This window comes from Neophocaena asiaeorientalis, unplaced genomic scaffold, assembly GCF_003031525.2.
Source record: "Neophocaena asiaeorientalis asiaeorientalis breed wild unplaced genomic scaffold, Neophocaena_asiaeorientalis_V1.1 scaffold476, whole genome shotgun sequence".
Taxonomy (NCBI): Eukaryota; Metazoa; Chordata; class Mammalia; order Artiodactyla; family Phocoenidae; genus Neophocaena; species Neophocaena asiaeorientalis.
The window spans coordinates 503209-515578 of NW_020172178.1; the positions used below are offsets into that span (position 1 = coordinate 503209).

The 12370-nt window shown below is 54.5% G+C and overlaps 1 protein-coding gene across 1 annotated transcript in view; it reads right to left on the reverse strand.

Annotated features, from left to right (window-relative positions):
* The window catches only part of PRIMA1 (proline rich membrane anchor 1), a 59800-nt gene that overhangs the window by 1802 nt on the left and 45628 nt on the right, over positions 1-12370 (reverse strand). Inside the window, 1 exon segment of the mRNA XM_024760032.1 lies at positions 11083-11212. Within this exon segment, the coding sequence (XP_024615800.1) occupies positions 11083-11212 (130 nt within the window).

The following is a 12370-nucleotide window of genomic DNA, read 5'->3' on the forward strand; positions in this document are numbered from 1 at the left end:
CCAGAGTTCTCCAGCCTCCTCCCAGAAGCCTGTCGCATTTTGCTTTAACCCAGCACATGCTATGTTCTAGGGTCTGAACACCCCATTTATGTAGATGCTCACAGACACTTTCTGGAATTCAGAAAGGGCTCAGACAAGTTGCCTTGTTTGTGATGGGCTCCTGGAAATGATGGACTCTTGAGTTGACCTCTCCCCCTGTGCCTTTCTCCCTCTGTCTCCTTTACCTTTCCTCCCGTCCCACCCACCCCTTTCCAGGGGCCTCAAGCAGCTCTGACCTTGCTGGGTGGGCTCGATTTCTGACTCAGGGAGTTTTACCTAGCCTGGAAAACTGGGGGTGGGGATGCATATTCTTACAGCGAGATCCTTTGTTGCCCCTAACACGAGGCCGCCGATGGACTTGAGTGAGATTCCTAAATTTACCATTAATATAGAGGGATTTCAACAGAATCAGGGGTCCAGAAAATAGAGGCAAAAATCTCTGGGCCCAAAGATTTTTCTGTTTTTCTCCCTAATAAATATTCACTCTTGGGCTAGGTCTGAAAAATCAGCTGCAATGGGTCCAGGGCAGGGGAGATGAGGCTTAAGGGCCTTCAAGGGTGGATAATGAGGGACTTCCCTGGTGGTCCAGCGTTAAGACTCTGCGCTTCCACTGCAGGAGGCACGGGTTTGATCCCTGGACAGGGAATTAAGATCCCATATGCTTCCTGGCACAGCCAAAAAAAAAAAGAAAAAAAGGGGGGTGGATAATGAAGAGATGAAGGGGGCCTGGAACTCACAGGGAAATGGACTAAGCCTGGAGGGCACAGAGTTCCTGCCCTTTTTTTTTTTTTTTTTTTTGATCCTGCCCTTTTTAGGGAGTAGGTAGGAACTGAGCAGGATTCCTTCTGTCAGGAGGAGAGGAGAGATTGCTAACGCAGGCTGCTGGCTGGGAGACCCCTTTGCATTCCCGGGGCCTTGGGGGCAACGGTGGCTCAGAGGGCGTGGCTGGAGGGACACTGGGGGCAGGTTCAGGAGAGAGCTCCAGGACCTTCTCAGTGACTCAGCCAGCTTCCCAGAGAGGAAAGGGGGTCTCGGCAGGGGTCCACCCAGCAAAGAAGGCAACATTTGGCTGGCACAACACTGCCTCAGGAGCAGTCCCAGAGCCTGGGTGCGCTGAGGGGAGAAGTGGCTGCCCCAAGGGCTTTTCTGAGAAGTGAACTTGGTCTGCTCCCCTCCCCCCTGGAGATGAGCCCCCATCCACTCTGCTCTCTGGGCAGCCCAGTCCTGAAGCCCTTCCGGGGTTCACTGGAGCCCGGTGGAAGCCGGAGTTTTACCTACGGCAGGACAAGGCTCTGCCTTGAACCCCATCTCCGTCCTCTCTCTAACCACAGTTCTTCAGGGTGATGCTGCAGAAGTGCTGGGAGGAAGAATCAGGCTCAGTAAACCCAGCTCCACCACTTTCTAGCTGTGTGACCTTGGGCAAGCCACCTAACCTCTCTAGGCCTCAGTTTCCTGGTCTATAAAATGGGCACAATAATGGTGTCCATTTCATAGGCCCGTTGGGAGGATTAAATACGTTAATGCGTGTCAAGCCCCTAGATGGGCATCTGGCATACAGTAAGTGCTCCATAAGTGTGTGTTAGCTCTCAGTACTATGGTTGGAAAGGGGTCAGCGGGGAGCAGCCAGTGGTCTCCAGTCCGCACAGATTTCCCACCTAGTGTGCACCCTGCAGGGCTCCTGAAGTGCTAGGGAGGCTTGTGCGGACCCAGCCGGGCCCCTCCGTGAGCCAGCCGGGGAGGTCCCGCTAAACCAAGAAAGACCTTTCCACCCGGTCTGTGTGGGAAGAGATGGGCGCAAACGGCTGCCTACATGGCCTGGTTCCTAAAACCAAGAGAAAGGGAAGTGAGCGCTTCCTTGGCTCTGTGCCCGACTCCCAGCTGTCGGAGGGTGAGGTCTCCCACCTTGAGACCCCACGCCCACCCCACCCCGGCCTGGTGCACAGGGGGCCCCCCATTCTCTGCTTGGAGGGCGGCGCCGATGCCTCACTGCCTGCAGAACAGCGGCTGGTCCAGCCTGGGCAGGGCGGAGCCCTCTCGGTCAACGCTGGCAAGGCTGACACAGGCTCCACCCGCAGCCCCTGCTCTGTGGGGTAACTGGAAGCGAAGAACAGCTCTGAGGGCTTGAGAGGGAGGCTGCCGGCTGGTTTCTTGTCTCATGCACCCCACGGAGGGTCATTCTCAGCGAAGTGAGGTTAGAGGTCTCAGACCCCCTCTTCCAAAGGCATTCATCCTTCCCACAGCACACTCCCGACACACACACACATACCTACGCACACATGCACCCACACATACCACACTGCACGTACATCACACACACACCCATATGCACACACAATACACAAACCCACACATACATGCACACATATACACTCATACACGCCCCCACATACATACACACACTACAAACACATATACACATACATGCACACATATATCACACACACACATGCTCACACACACACACACACACACACACACACACAGGGTTCTACCATGAGACGCCTCTGTAGACTGCAGATTTCTCCAAACCTCGTCAAGAAGCCAAAGAAAAGCCTTTCTGGGCCACAGAGGGCGTCCCTGACCATGAGAAGCAGCGGCCCCATTTCCCGCCCCGCAGCCTCTGCCACCGCCAGGGGAAGGCGAGCCAGGCACGTGGCTGAGGAGCCTCGCACTCCAGTCGCGTCCCCTGTGTTCACCGTCCCCCACCAGCCACCAGGGCTTCCTTGTTCGGCCACATCTGCTGAGCAAGTCGAAGAATGGCATCGGGGGGCTCTGAGGCTCATGTCCTCCTCGGGACCTGGCTGGCAGGACACGGCATCCGGATCTTATTCTGAGTGCAGTGGGAGCCATCAGAGGACTCCTTGTATCGGGGATTCCTGTCTATCCCCTCACCCTGCCCCATAACCTTGACCCAGCATGTCTGGAGAGACGAGTTCAGGGAGGAGGGAGCTTCTTGGTGACAAAAGAAGGCCTAAGAAGCAGGGACCCGTCTGAGTCTCCCATCCACTGGTGCACCCCACAGGGCTCCTGACCCGAGGATCCCGGGCAGACAGAGCAGCTGGTCCCTACAGCCCACCTCCTACTGCCAGGATGGGATTTCATCACCCGCCACAGCCTGTGGACCCCTATGGGGCGGGGGAGAAGCACAGATAAGCCCAAGTAAGTATCTCAGCCCAGGGCAGGTCAGGACACCCTGCGCCCCAGTCCCTTCTGGGCCCAGTCTCTTCTTGGAGGGAGAAGTGTGGTGATGGTAAAAATAATGAGAGATCCTGTGGCATCTGGGACTCAAAAGAAATCTGTGTGTTGGTCCCACCTCTGCGACAGCCGGGAGGATGGCAGCGTGGCTCAGGGGAAGGAGCGCTGGCCCAGGAGTTAGACGGTTGAGTCTCGGTCCTGCCGCAAAGCACTGGAATCAGCTCTCTGAATCCAGCCCAGGTCCCAAAGGAAGTCAGACGGTTTCCAAGCACAGCCATGCATCTGTGCTCAGCACCGATGCCGGAAGGGTCCCTCCGCAGAGCATTACTACTTTTCACTTAATTCACGGTACAGCCAGACATGAGAGCCTCAAATTCCAGCCAGAGAGGTTGGATTTGGGGGCCTGGGGGGAGTGGCACTGCTATAGAAGTGGCAGACGGGAAAGGCTGGGTCTCAAGCACCCAATCACTGCATTAGGCCCCCACCTGTCCCAAGAGGTTTTGGTGCGAAAGATAACCTCAGTCTCAAGACCCCAGGGATGCAAGATGGATTCGAGGTGAATTTCTTGCTCCTGGAAGTTCATGGCAAGTTGAGGCTGGATGAAGAGGTTCCACTCCTGTTCCGAATCCTGGACCCAGCCCACCTGGTCTTCCTCTGGCCCCTGCTCTGACCCTGACTAGGCAGCTCAGCAGAGGCCGGGGAAGAGAGGGCTGGGCTGCTGGGCGTGTCCTCTGGGGCGGAAGGGGAGGCAGCAGATGGCAGGGCCTGCCTCCTCTGAGGCAGTCTCAGCCTGAGAGTGTGTCATGTGCGCGTGGCAGGGAGGCCAGGCCTCTCCGGGCGTGACAGGGGGCTGCTGAGTCAGTGTGCGAGCACTGGATCTTGAGTACCGGGAAGGGGCCTGGTGGGAGGGGGCAGACATGGCAGACGGTCAGGAAGCTGATGAAGGGGTGAGGCCAGGCATTAAAACCGTGCACACATTATTCACTCTAAGAGCACATTCTACTTCCCTCACCCAGAGGGAGAGGAACAAAACGACTAAGTTTACTGAAATTCTACATAGAGTTTGTCATTTTTAAAGGCAGACTCTGGCAAGTCTGTACAAACAAGCCTCCATTCGCACCACAGGAAGTCATGGAAGAGTACCACGTGCCAGGCGTGTGCCAGGCGCTGTGGAGGAGAGAGAGGAGATGAGTGAGACAGGACGACCACTCCCCCGTCTAATGTGCCTGTTGTGTGCGTGTGCGTGCGTGTGCCCAGTCACTCACACACTCATGCACATGCAAACACCAACATTAACCGACCTAGAGCAGAAAGCAGAAATGTAAATCCAGGGAGAGCTACAACTCTAGCACTTGGCGGGGAAGAAAGATCTACCCCAGCCTAGGGCGCCATGTCCGAGGAGGTGTGTTTGAGCTGGGTCTTGAGTGAGCAGTAAGGACTCAGCTGGAAGCCAGGAGGGCAGCTCCCTGCATCCTCAAAGAACGTGAGACGAGGGCTGGACACCTCTGTGACCTGAGCCACGTCTCGTCCCCATCCAGGTCTCAGCTTCCTCCTACGACCACGGAGGTTTATTGTGGCTCAGACATCACAGGAATCTCCTTTGCCCTCCTCCATGGCATTCCAGCTGCCTGGGAACCAGGTCTTCTTGACTTGCCACACACTCGGTAAGAGCTAACCCTCTTCTGGGCCATCCCAAAGCTCCCAAAAGCACGTCAATTCTAAAAAGAAAACTAACTTCACTAAACTGACTTGCTGTCGAGTCTATGATTCAGGAAAGATCTTGGACAAATTCCACGATGGAGTCAAGCTAGAGAAATAAAAAACTGGAGTGGGAGAAGGAGAGGGAGAGAGCTGAGTGCAGCAAGTTCCCAGAGGGGAGCTTGGAAGGCTGCTGGAGAATGCAACAGCTGTGCATCAAGCCCAGAGAGCTACCATCCACCTGGAGAGGAGCACGGATTCTCCAAGACAAACATGGAACTGACAGATTGATCACCTGATGTATTTGACCATATTGGGAAGAGGCATTGCTCACTCCAGGGAAGGAAACAAATCATAGTACACTCAGCTGGGATCAATATTTACATTATCGCTTACTAAGGGAGACACTGGCTAGTCATTGAACCTCTCACAGGAGACACCTATAGGAAGTGGATGGGAAGCGGGGAAGTGCTTTGTACGTCTGTGGGTAGTGTTAGGGTCCTGAACCTTGTGTCTGCTATATTGAAAAGTCAATTGATAATGTTTCAGATTGAAAGAAAAGGTAAATAGAGTATCCACATCACTTAGAATATACAGGGAAATACCAGAAGGAACAACGAACACTCAAAGGTGGTTGCCTCGGGCTTCCCTGGTGGCGCAGTGGTTGAGAATCTGCCTGCCAATGCAGGGGACACGGGTTCGAGCCCTGGTCTGGGAAGATCCCACATGCCGCGGAGCAACTAGGCCCGTGAGCCACAACTACTGAGCCTGCGCGTGTGGAGCCTGTGCCCTGCAACAAGAGAGGCCACGACAGTGAAAGGCCCACGCACCACAATGAAGAGAAGCCCCCGCTTGCCACAACTAGAGAAAGCCCTCGCGCAGAAAAGAAGACCCAACACAGCCAAAAAAAAAAAAAAAAAGTGTTTGCCTCTTATGAATGAGATTTGGGGTGAAAGAGGGACAGTCAGGGGGCTGCTGGTTTTTTTAATAGGCTGTGACTCATTTGACGTTTTTAACTATGCGCATGTGTTGCTTTAATAAAAATAAAAATTAAATTAAAAAGTGATAATGAACGTTCAAAGCCCTAACCATACTTTCTAATCATAAAGCTGCCTCAAGAGGCATGCATGGCACTCCTGACACTTGGGGTAGGGGAAGCACCTCTCCCACCCACTTCTCTTCCTCTCCCTCATTACCCCGAGGCTCTCTTTTTTCCTCTTCATAGCACTCAGTCTTTTAAAGCACTTCATTTATTAATTTGCCAGTGTGTGTATGTTTGATCTGCTTCCCCCAGAAGGAGGGGGCGGGCAGGGACCCAGTCTTGTTTATCACTACATCCCTGACATCTAGTCTAGGTCCCAGCACACAGTAGGTGCTCGATAAATATGTGTGGCCCAGCACTGGCTCACTGAGCAGCCTATGCCGGTCAGTGGGTTCTAAGGGCCATCAAGGAGACTTGGGTGTTCAAAAGTGTCTGTTCTCCCAGAAGCAACTCAACCACGAAAAGCTGACGTGCACGGGAGCCCAGCAATGATGCGGGCGCCCAGGCACACGTGTGCACACCGCAGCGTACTCCCAGGGAGCAGCATGCTTGCTTATTGTCTGCAATTAGCAGTCTGCAGGATCGGCCAAACTGTTCTGCAGCCTTTTATTGGTCTTTCAGCCAATACCCTGTAAATTAGAAGGAAATGGCTGTCAAGTGGCTTAATGACAAATCGGTGGCAGAGGGTGAAAGGCCCGTGCCATGCACCAGCAAAGGAAGCAGGGTGTTCTTCCTGTGCCTTGGGAGTGGGGGTAGCTCAAGGGAGGGGGCTGGGAGGGGTGAGGCCATCTCTGCAACGCAGGCCTCTGCATGAAGGGTGTGGCTGGCTGGCAGAGAAGCTGCAAACCCACCTAGGAGAACGACCTCACTCTTGAGGGCCCACAGGCCTATGGGGTGCCACCTGGCCCTCCTACCCAGGCACTGGGCACCCCGCACCTTGGAGCTTGATCTCCATGCCTCTCGCTGACTCTGGCTTGTCTGAGGTCCTTGTCCCGCCCTGGACCAAGAGGTTCTTCTGTCGTCCCTGCTCACAGAGCCTTGGTCTCCCCTGCAGGCAGTCCTCTCCCATTGTAATTCCTGGTCCTTCGGGGGGCAATCTGATTAACACCCGCTTCTCCCCCTAGGGATGTGTGCAGTGAAGACAGGGGCTGTGCCTGAAGCACCCAGGCCAAGCACAGCCCTGGCCCCTGGCCCAGTATTTACACGTCTGGGCGGTGGAAGGACCTAGCGGCAGTGGTCCGCCTGCCATGCCAGGACAGAGAAACAAAGGCTCAGGGAACCGGACAGAGACTTGAGGGACCCTCACTTTGAAGATGAGGGCAGTGATACCCACTGAGCTGGGCTGGGGCTGGGAACAGAACGCGGGGGTCTTGACTCCCAGTTCTGGGTTTTTTTAACAGCTCTAGGCTGTCCTGTTGTCTGATGACAGGTACATGCCAGGCCTGGGGTGGGGAAGTGGCCTGGGTGGAGCACGAGGTCCAGAACACCCAAGGGCTCTGGGGCCTGACCATCCTGTGGTCACAGCAAGCTCAGAGCAAGGAGCCACTGAAATGCAGACCGCGTGGGCTCCCCACGGCTGGGAACCCTCCAGAATTTGGGTTATTGACAGGGGACTTGGGGGGCACTGTACGTGTTAGTCCCACTGACTAACACATGGGATGCCCATCTCCTTCCAAAAAACTTCTCAAGCCCCCAGGTCTAGGTGAGGCGCCCCTTCCTCTGGGATCTCCCAACCTGGATGCCTTGAGCACCTTACCTCCCAGCACAGAGCTGGGACCTTGGGAACATTTGTTGAGTCACTGAGTCTGTGTGTGGAAAGTGCTAAGTAGACCCCACCTCCCATCAAGGTCAATGCCCAGTGAGGGCACCATGGGGGTGCTCCTTCTGCATCTGCCCCCCCACCCCGTCTCTCTCATCCCTGTGGCCACAACCCACATGCCAAGCCGAGCTGGCATCTCCAGAATCATCTCCTTCCCATCCCAGCTGATCCTAGAACCATCCTCCCAGCAATCTGGCTCCAAAAGGCTGTGTTGTGGCCATTCACAAAGATCTCTTGGAAATCCTCCCCTAGGACTCCAGGCTGTGAGAGTGTTTTTTTTAAGAAAGCAGGGTCTATCACTGAATTTTCCTTTTAATGGTTTTATAGCAACATGCAATGCTTTTGTTTCCTGAGAGAAAAGCCATGTTTCAGATGAATTATTAACCAAAAAGAATTGACTGTGAGCAAAAATCTTCCATTTACTCGGGAGAGAAATGCACACAGACAGCTGCCTGCGACAGGCTATCTCTTACAGGGTAACTGGGGGAGCCGGGAGGGGGCATTTGCTCTCCTCCCCCAACCCACGAGAGGTTGATCCACCATCCCCAGGTCAAGCTTCCTTCCAGGAGGCTTCTGGGAGAAATGGCCTCTATTTCTGCCCCCACTGACCATGAGTAGCAGCCCCTCCTGTCACTGATTATCTGTCCTCCTGTGCCAGGGATGCCCTCTCTGGACTGTGAGGGTCTGGACGGCAGAGGGCTGGGTCTTCACCCAGAGGAGGTTGCTGATCTGGGCGCTGGGGCAGAAAAGGGACTGTGCTCCATTTACTACGTGGGCCCGGGAGGCTGACACCTATGCAGTATCTCCTGGGCTCCTCTGTTTCTTGGGTTTGGCCAATGGGAGGCACCTCCAGGAGACCTGGGAGCCTGGAGAAAGAAAGGGTGGGGAGTTTTCTCCCCCCACCTGCTGTGTTGGGGCTGCATCTCCCGCAGTTCCAACCACAGGTCCTGCTGCTTAGCCCTTCTTTCGAGTCTCCGGGCTCTCTAGGTTCCCCCTTGTATTATTTCCGTTGTCCTAGGGGTGCCAAGAGCTCCCACCGCTTTTAGTCCTGAAATGCTTCGCTAATTCCACCGCTCGGTGGACCTGCCCACACCCCCTGGAGGAAGCCCCGCCCACACCCTAGGAGGAGGCCCCGCCCACACCCCTGGGAGGAAGCCCCGCCCACCCTCTGGGAAGGAGTCCCAGCCACACCATGGAAGGGATCCACTGAGCCGTCTGGGGTGAGTTCTCTGTCTTTCCAGGCGGCTGACAGACCCGGGAACCAAGAGCCCAGAGCCGGCGGAAGGAGACGGGAGGCCCCTCCTGTTGCTCCGAGGGCGGTGAGGGCGGGGCCTCCACACACCTTCTGTGAGGGCCGCCGTCTCCGCCGAAACAAGGCCACCGCTGGCCAAAACGCCAAGGTGCGGAGCTGTGAACGTCAGCTTCTTCTGATAGGTTCGCCCTGCCCTCCTGCCCTTGGGGCAGGTAGCCCATTTCTTCAGGAGAGTTTGGGGCAGAGAGAGAGAGGCAGAAGCGACGCTGTATCTTTTGGAAGTGCCTGAGCTTATTAAAAAGATGGTGCAGCCTGTCTCTGGGGGAAGGAGGGTCCTTGAGGGGACTACTGCCCCGTTCTCCGGCAGTGCCCCAGGTGGATCTCGCACGCTGTTCCCCCAGAACCTTCAGTAGCTCCCTGTGTCTACTGAATCACGGGCCAACAGCTCCGCCTGGTGGGACAGACGCCTTCGCCGTCGGGCTCAGGGTTCCCTCCAGCCTCACCTGCCCCGTCACAGGGGCTTCCTGGTGCCTGGAATGCCTCCCCTGCTCTGCTTCTTAAAGTCGTCCTCCCGCTGCAGCAGGCTCTCAGCTCAAATGCTGTTTCATCCACATCAGAGTTCACATGACTTCTGCCTTTCCTGCCTGGTCACCAGGACACTCCCAGGCTGTTGGCCTGATGCAGCTCTGACCATATGCATGTTTTCAGACTTTTGATATTTTACTCTTTCTGCTTTTGAATTATTAAAGTGAAATCACACAGAACAACCGACTAAAAGGGTAAAGTTAAATAACTTTGGTCTTATGATTGCTCAGAATAGATCCTCTAACTTTGGGCCTTAGGGAATTTTTTAAAAACTTTCTTAAAAACATATTAACAATCCCTATGGCCCGTTGGCGGTTTGCAACATTATTGTTTGTCTTTTGATTTTATCTTCCCCTAACATCCCCCAAGGCCAGGGAGGCCATTTTTTTTGGAGGAGGCTAAGAACTGGAAATCAAAGGACATAGCCAGAGCTACTGTATTTTAAGTGCAGGGGGTGTCACACCGTGGCCTATTCTGCTGTACTTAGGGCCCTTGGACACACCTCAAACCTCCTCAGGCCCCAACAATAACCATATCGAGCTGCACACCCCAACTCAAGTGAGATGGTAGTTAACAGAAATGACGGAGAGTGTTATTGAAAGATAATTTCCTGTTTGGATCATTCATGATCCTGCCGGAACACTCCTATTCATCCTTCAAAACCCAGCTGAGGTGGCACATTCACGGAAAACCTGTGAGGCATCACTACCTCTCCTCCCAAGAGAATCTCGCTCCCTCCTCTGTCAGCCTTCTTCCTCTGTCTTTGACTATGGAAACAGTGAAAGCTGGTGCAGTACTTGGTGAGCACGTACTGTATGCCAGGCACTGCAGAGTATACATATTATGCAGGCCATTCACAGAAGGCATCTCACCGTTCCCCAGGGTGAGACCGTTATTCTTGACTCCCATTTTACCAATAGGGAAACTGAGGGCCAGAGAGCTGATTTCCTCCTGGTCACACAGCTTGAACTGGAGTCTGAATTTAGATCGGACTCCGAAACCCAGTTCCCACTCCCCTCCAGCCGCTCCATCACCCACCCTGCAAGGATTATTTCCATGCTCCCAGGCCTGGGGAGAGCTCTTCACAGCAGGGCCTGCGACTTACGGATAGGGGAGCTTTATACTGCATCGAGCCTGACATATAATTGGCACTCATCAAATTGCTCGCTGAACCCCCTAAAAGGACAGGGGCATAATATCTGAGATCAACTTTAAATATTTCAGCAAATAAAAAGATACAAAGAAAAGGAAAGAGAGTAAATATTAGCCAGATCTTGGTCACTGTTGAATCGGGGTGAAGGTAGATGGGTGTTCACTGTACATTCTTTCTGCTTCTTAAACGCTTAACAATTTTTATTATTAAAAAACAACCAAAAACAGAATGGGGGTGGGCAGAGGACCCCTGAGCCCAGCTGGGCTCCCCTCTGGGCTCAGAGCTGGGTGAGCACTCACCTCTTTATGGCTTTGTAGCAAATGATGACAAGCACAGTGAGAAACACCAGGGAGGCACAACAGACCGCGATGATGATCACCGGCCCCGACCACCAGCTTTCCTCAGTGGGACACGAGGTAGCGTTGGGAGCTGAAAGAGACGGGGGCAGCCTGAGTGTCCCCTGGATGAGTGGGTCCCAGCCGGCATCAGAGCTGGACCGTTGTGGGTGACACCAAGGCTGGTCTCACCGCCATCCATCACCCAGATGAAGGCTCTCCAACCTGTCCTGCTGTCCCCACCCCCGCCCAGCGGCAGGTGACATCATGGTTGGCCTCCAGCCAGGCAACGTGCTCCGAGCTGGGGTCAAGCACCGCACCCGGGGCCATCCATCCTCCCTTGGCATGAGCTAACTGACAGCAGGGTCGGGTTTAATTTCCCATGAAAAGTAACAGAACATCTCATTCTCTCAGTTGGGACATTAAATCTGCTTCCTCTGAAGGTGAGGGTGACGAGCAGGGCCCGCAGAGCACGATGGGCAGGGGAGAGAAAGGGAAGCCTGTCAACATCCATTTCGTAAGCTAATTTTTTGCAAGAGGCAAATCTTCTCCCTTCTTGGGTTTGGTCCATGTGATGTGTTTCCGCAGCTGTCTCAGCCTGCACAAGGTGGCCACAATTTGGAAAGCATATGACATGGGTGCTGCAGGGCACCCTTGTCGTTACTCAGTCTGTGGGGTCCTTGGGGTGAACCTGTCCTCCCCCTTGGCATGAGCTGCGTGGGTGGACCCACACACAGGTGTAGATGGGGCTTGCAACAGAGCCGGTTTACTCGGCTCTGAGAAAAGCAGAGACATCACACAGCCTTATCCCAGAGGCTCTGGAAGACCTAGGCCCAACTGGAAAGAATTGCCTGGAATTGCAAAAGGAATGGAAGTGAGGGAAAGAGAGAGAGAAAAAGGGAGAGAGAGGGAGGGAAAGAGAAAGGGGTCTGGTAAGGGAGGACAGATGGACAGACAGACATACAGACATTACTAGTTTGGGGCAGTTCTTCAAGACGTGAATATATGCAAAAGAATCAAAACTATGCCCCAGACTTAATAATAGGCACCTCGAGGGCTTCCCTGGTGGCGCAGTGGTTGAGAGTCCGCCTGCCGATGCAGGGGACACAGGTTCGTGCCCCAGTCCAGGAGGATCCCACATGCCGCGGAGTGGCTGGCCCCGTGAGCCATGGCCGCTGAGCCTGCGCGTCCGGAGCCTGTGCTCCGCAACGGGAGAGGCCACGGCAGTGAGAGGCCCGCGTGCCGCAAAAAA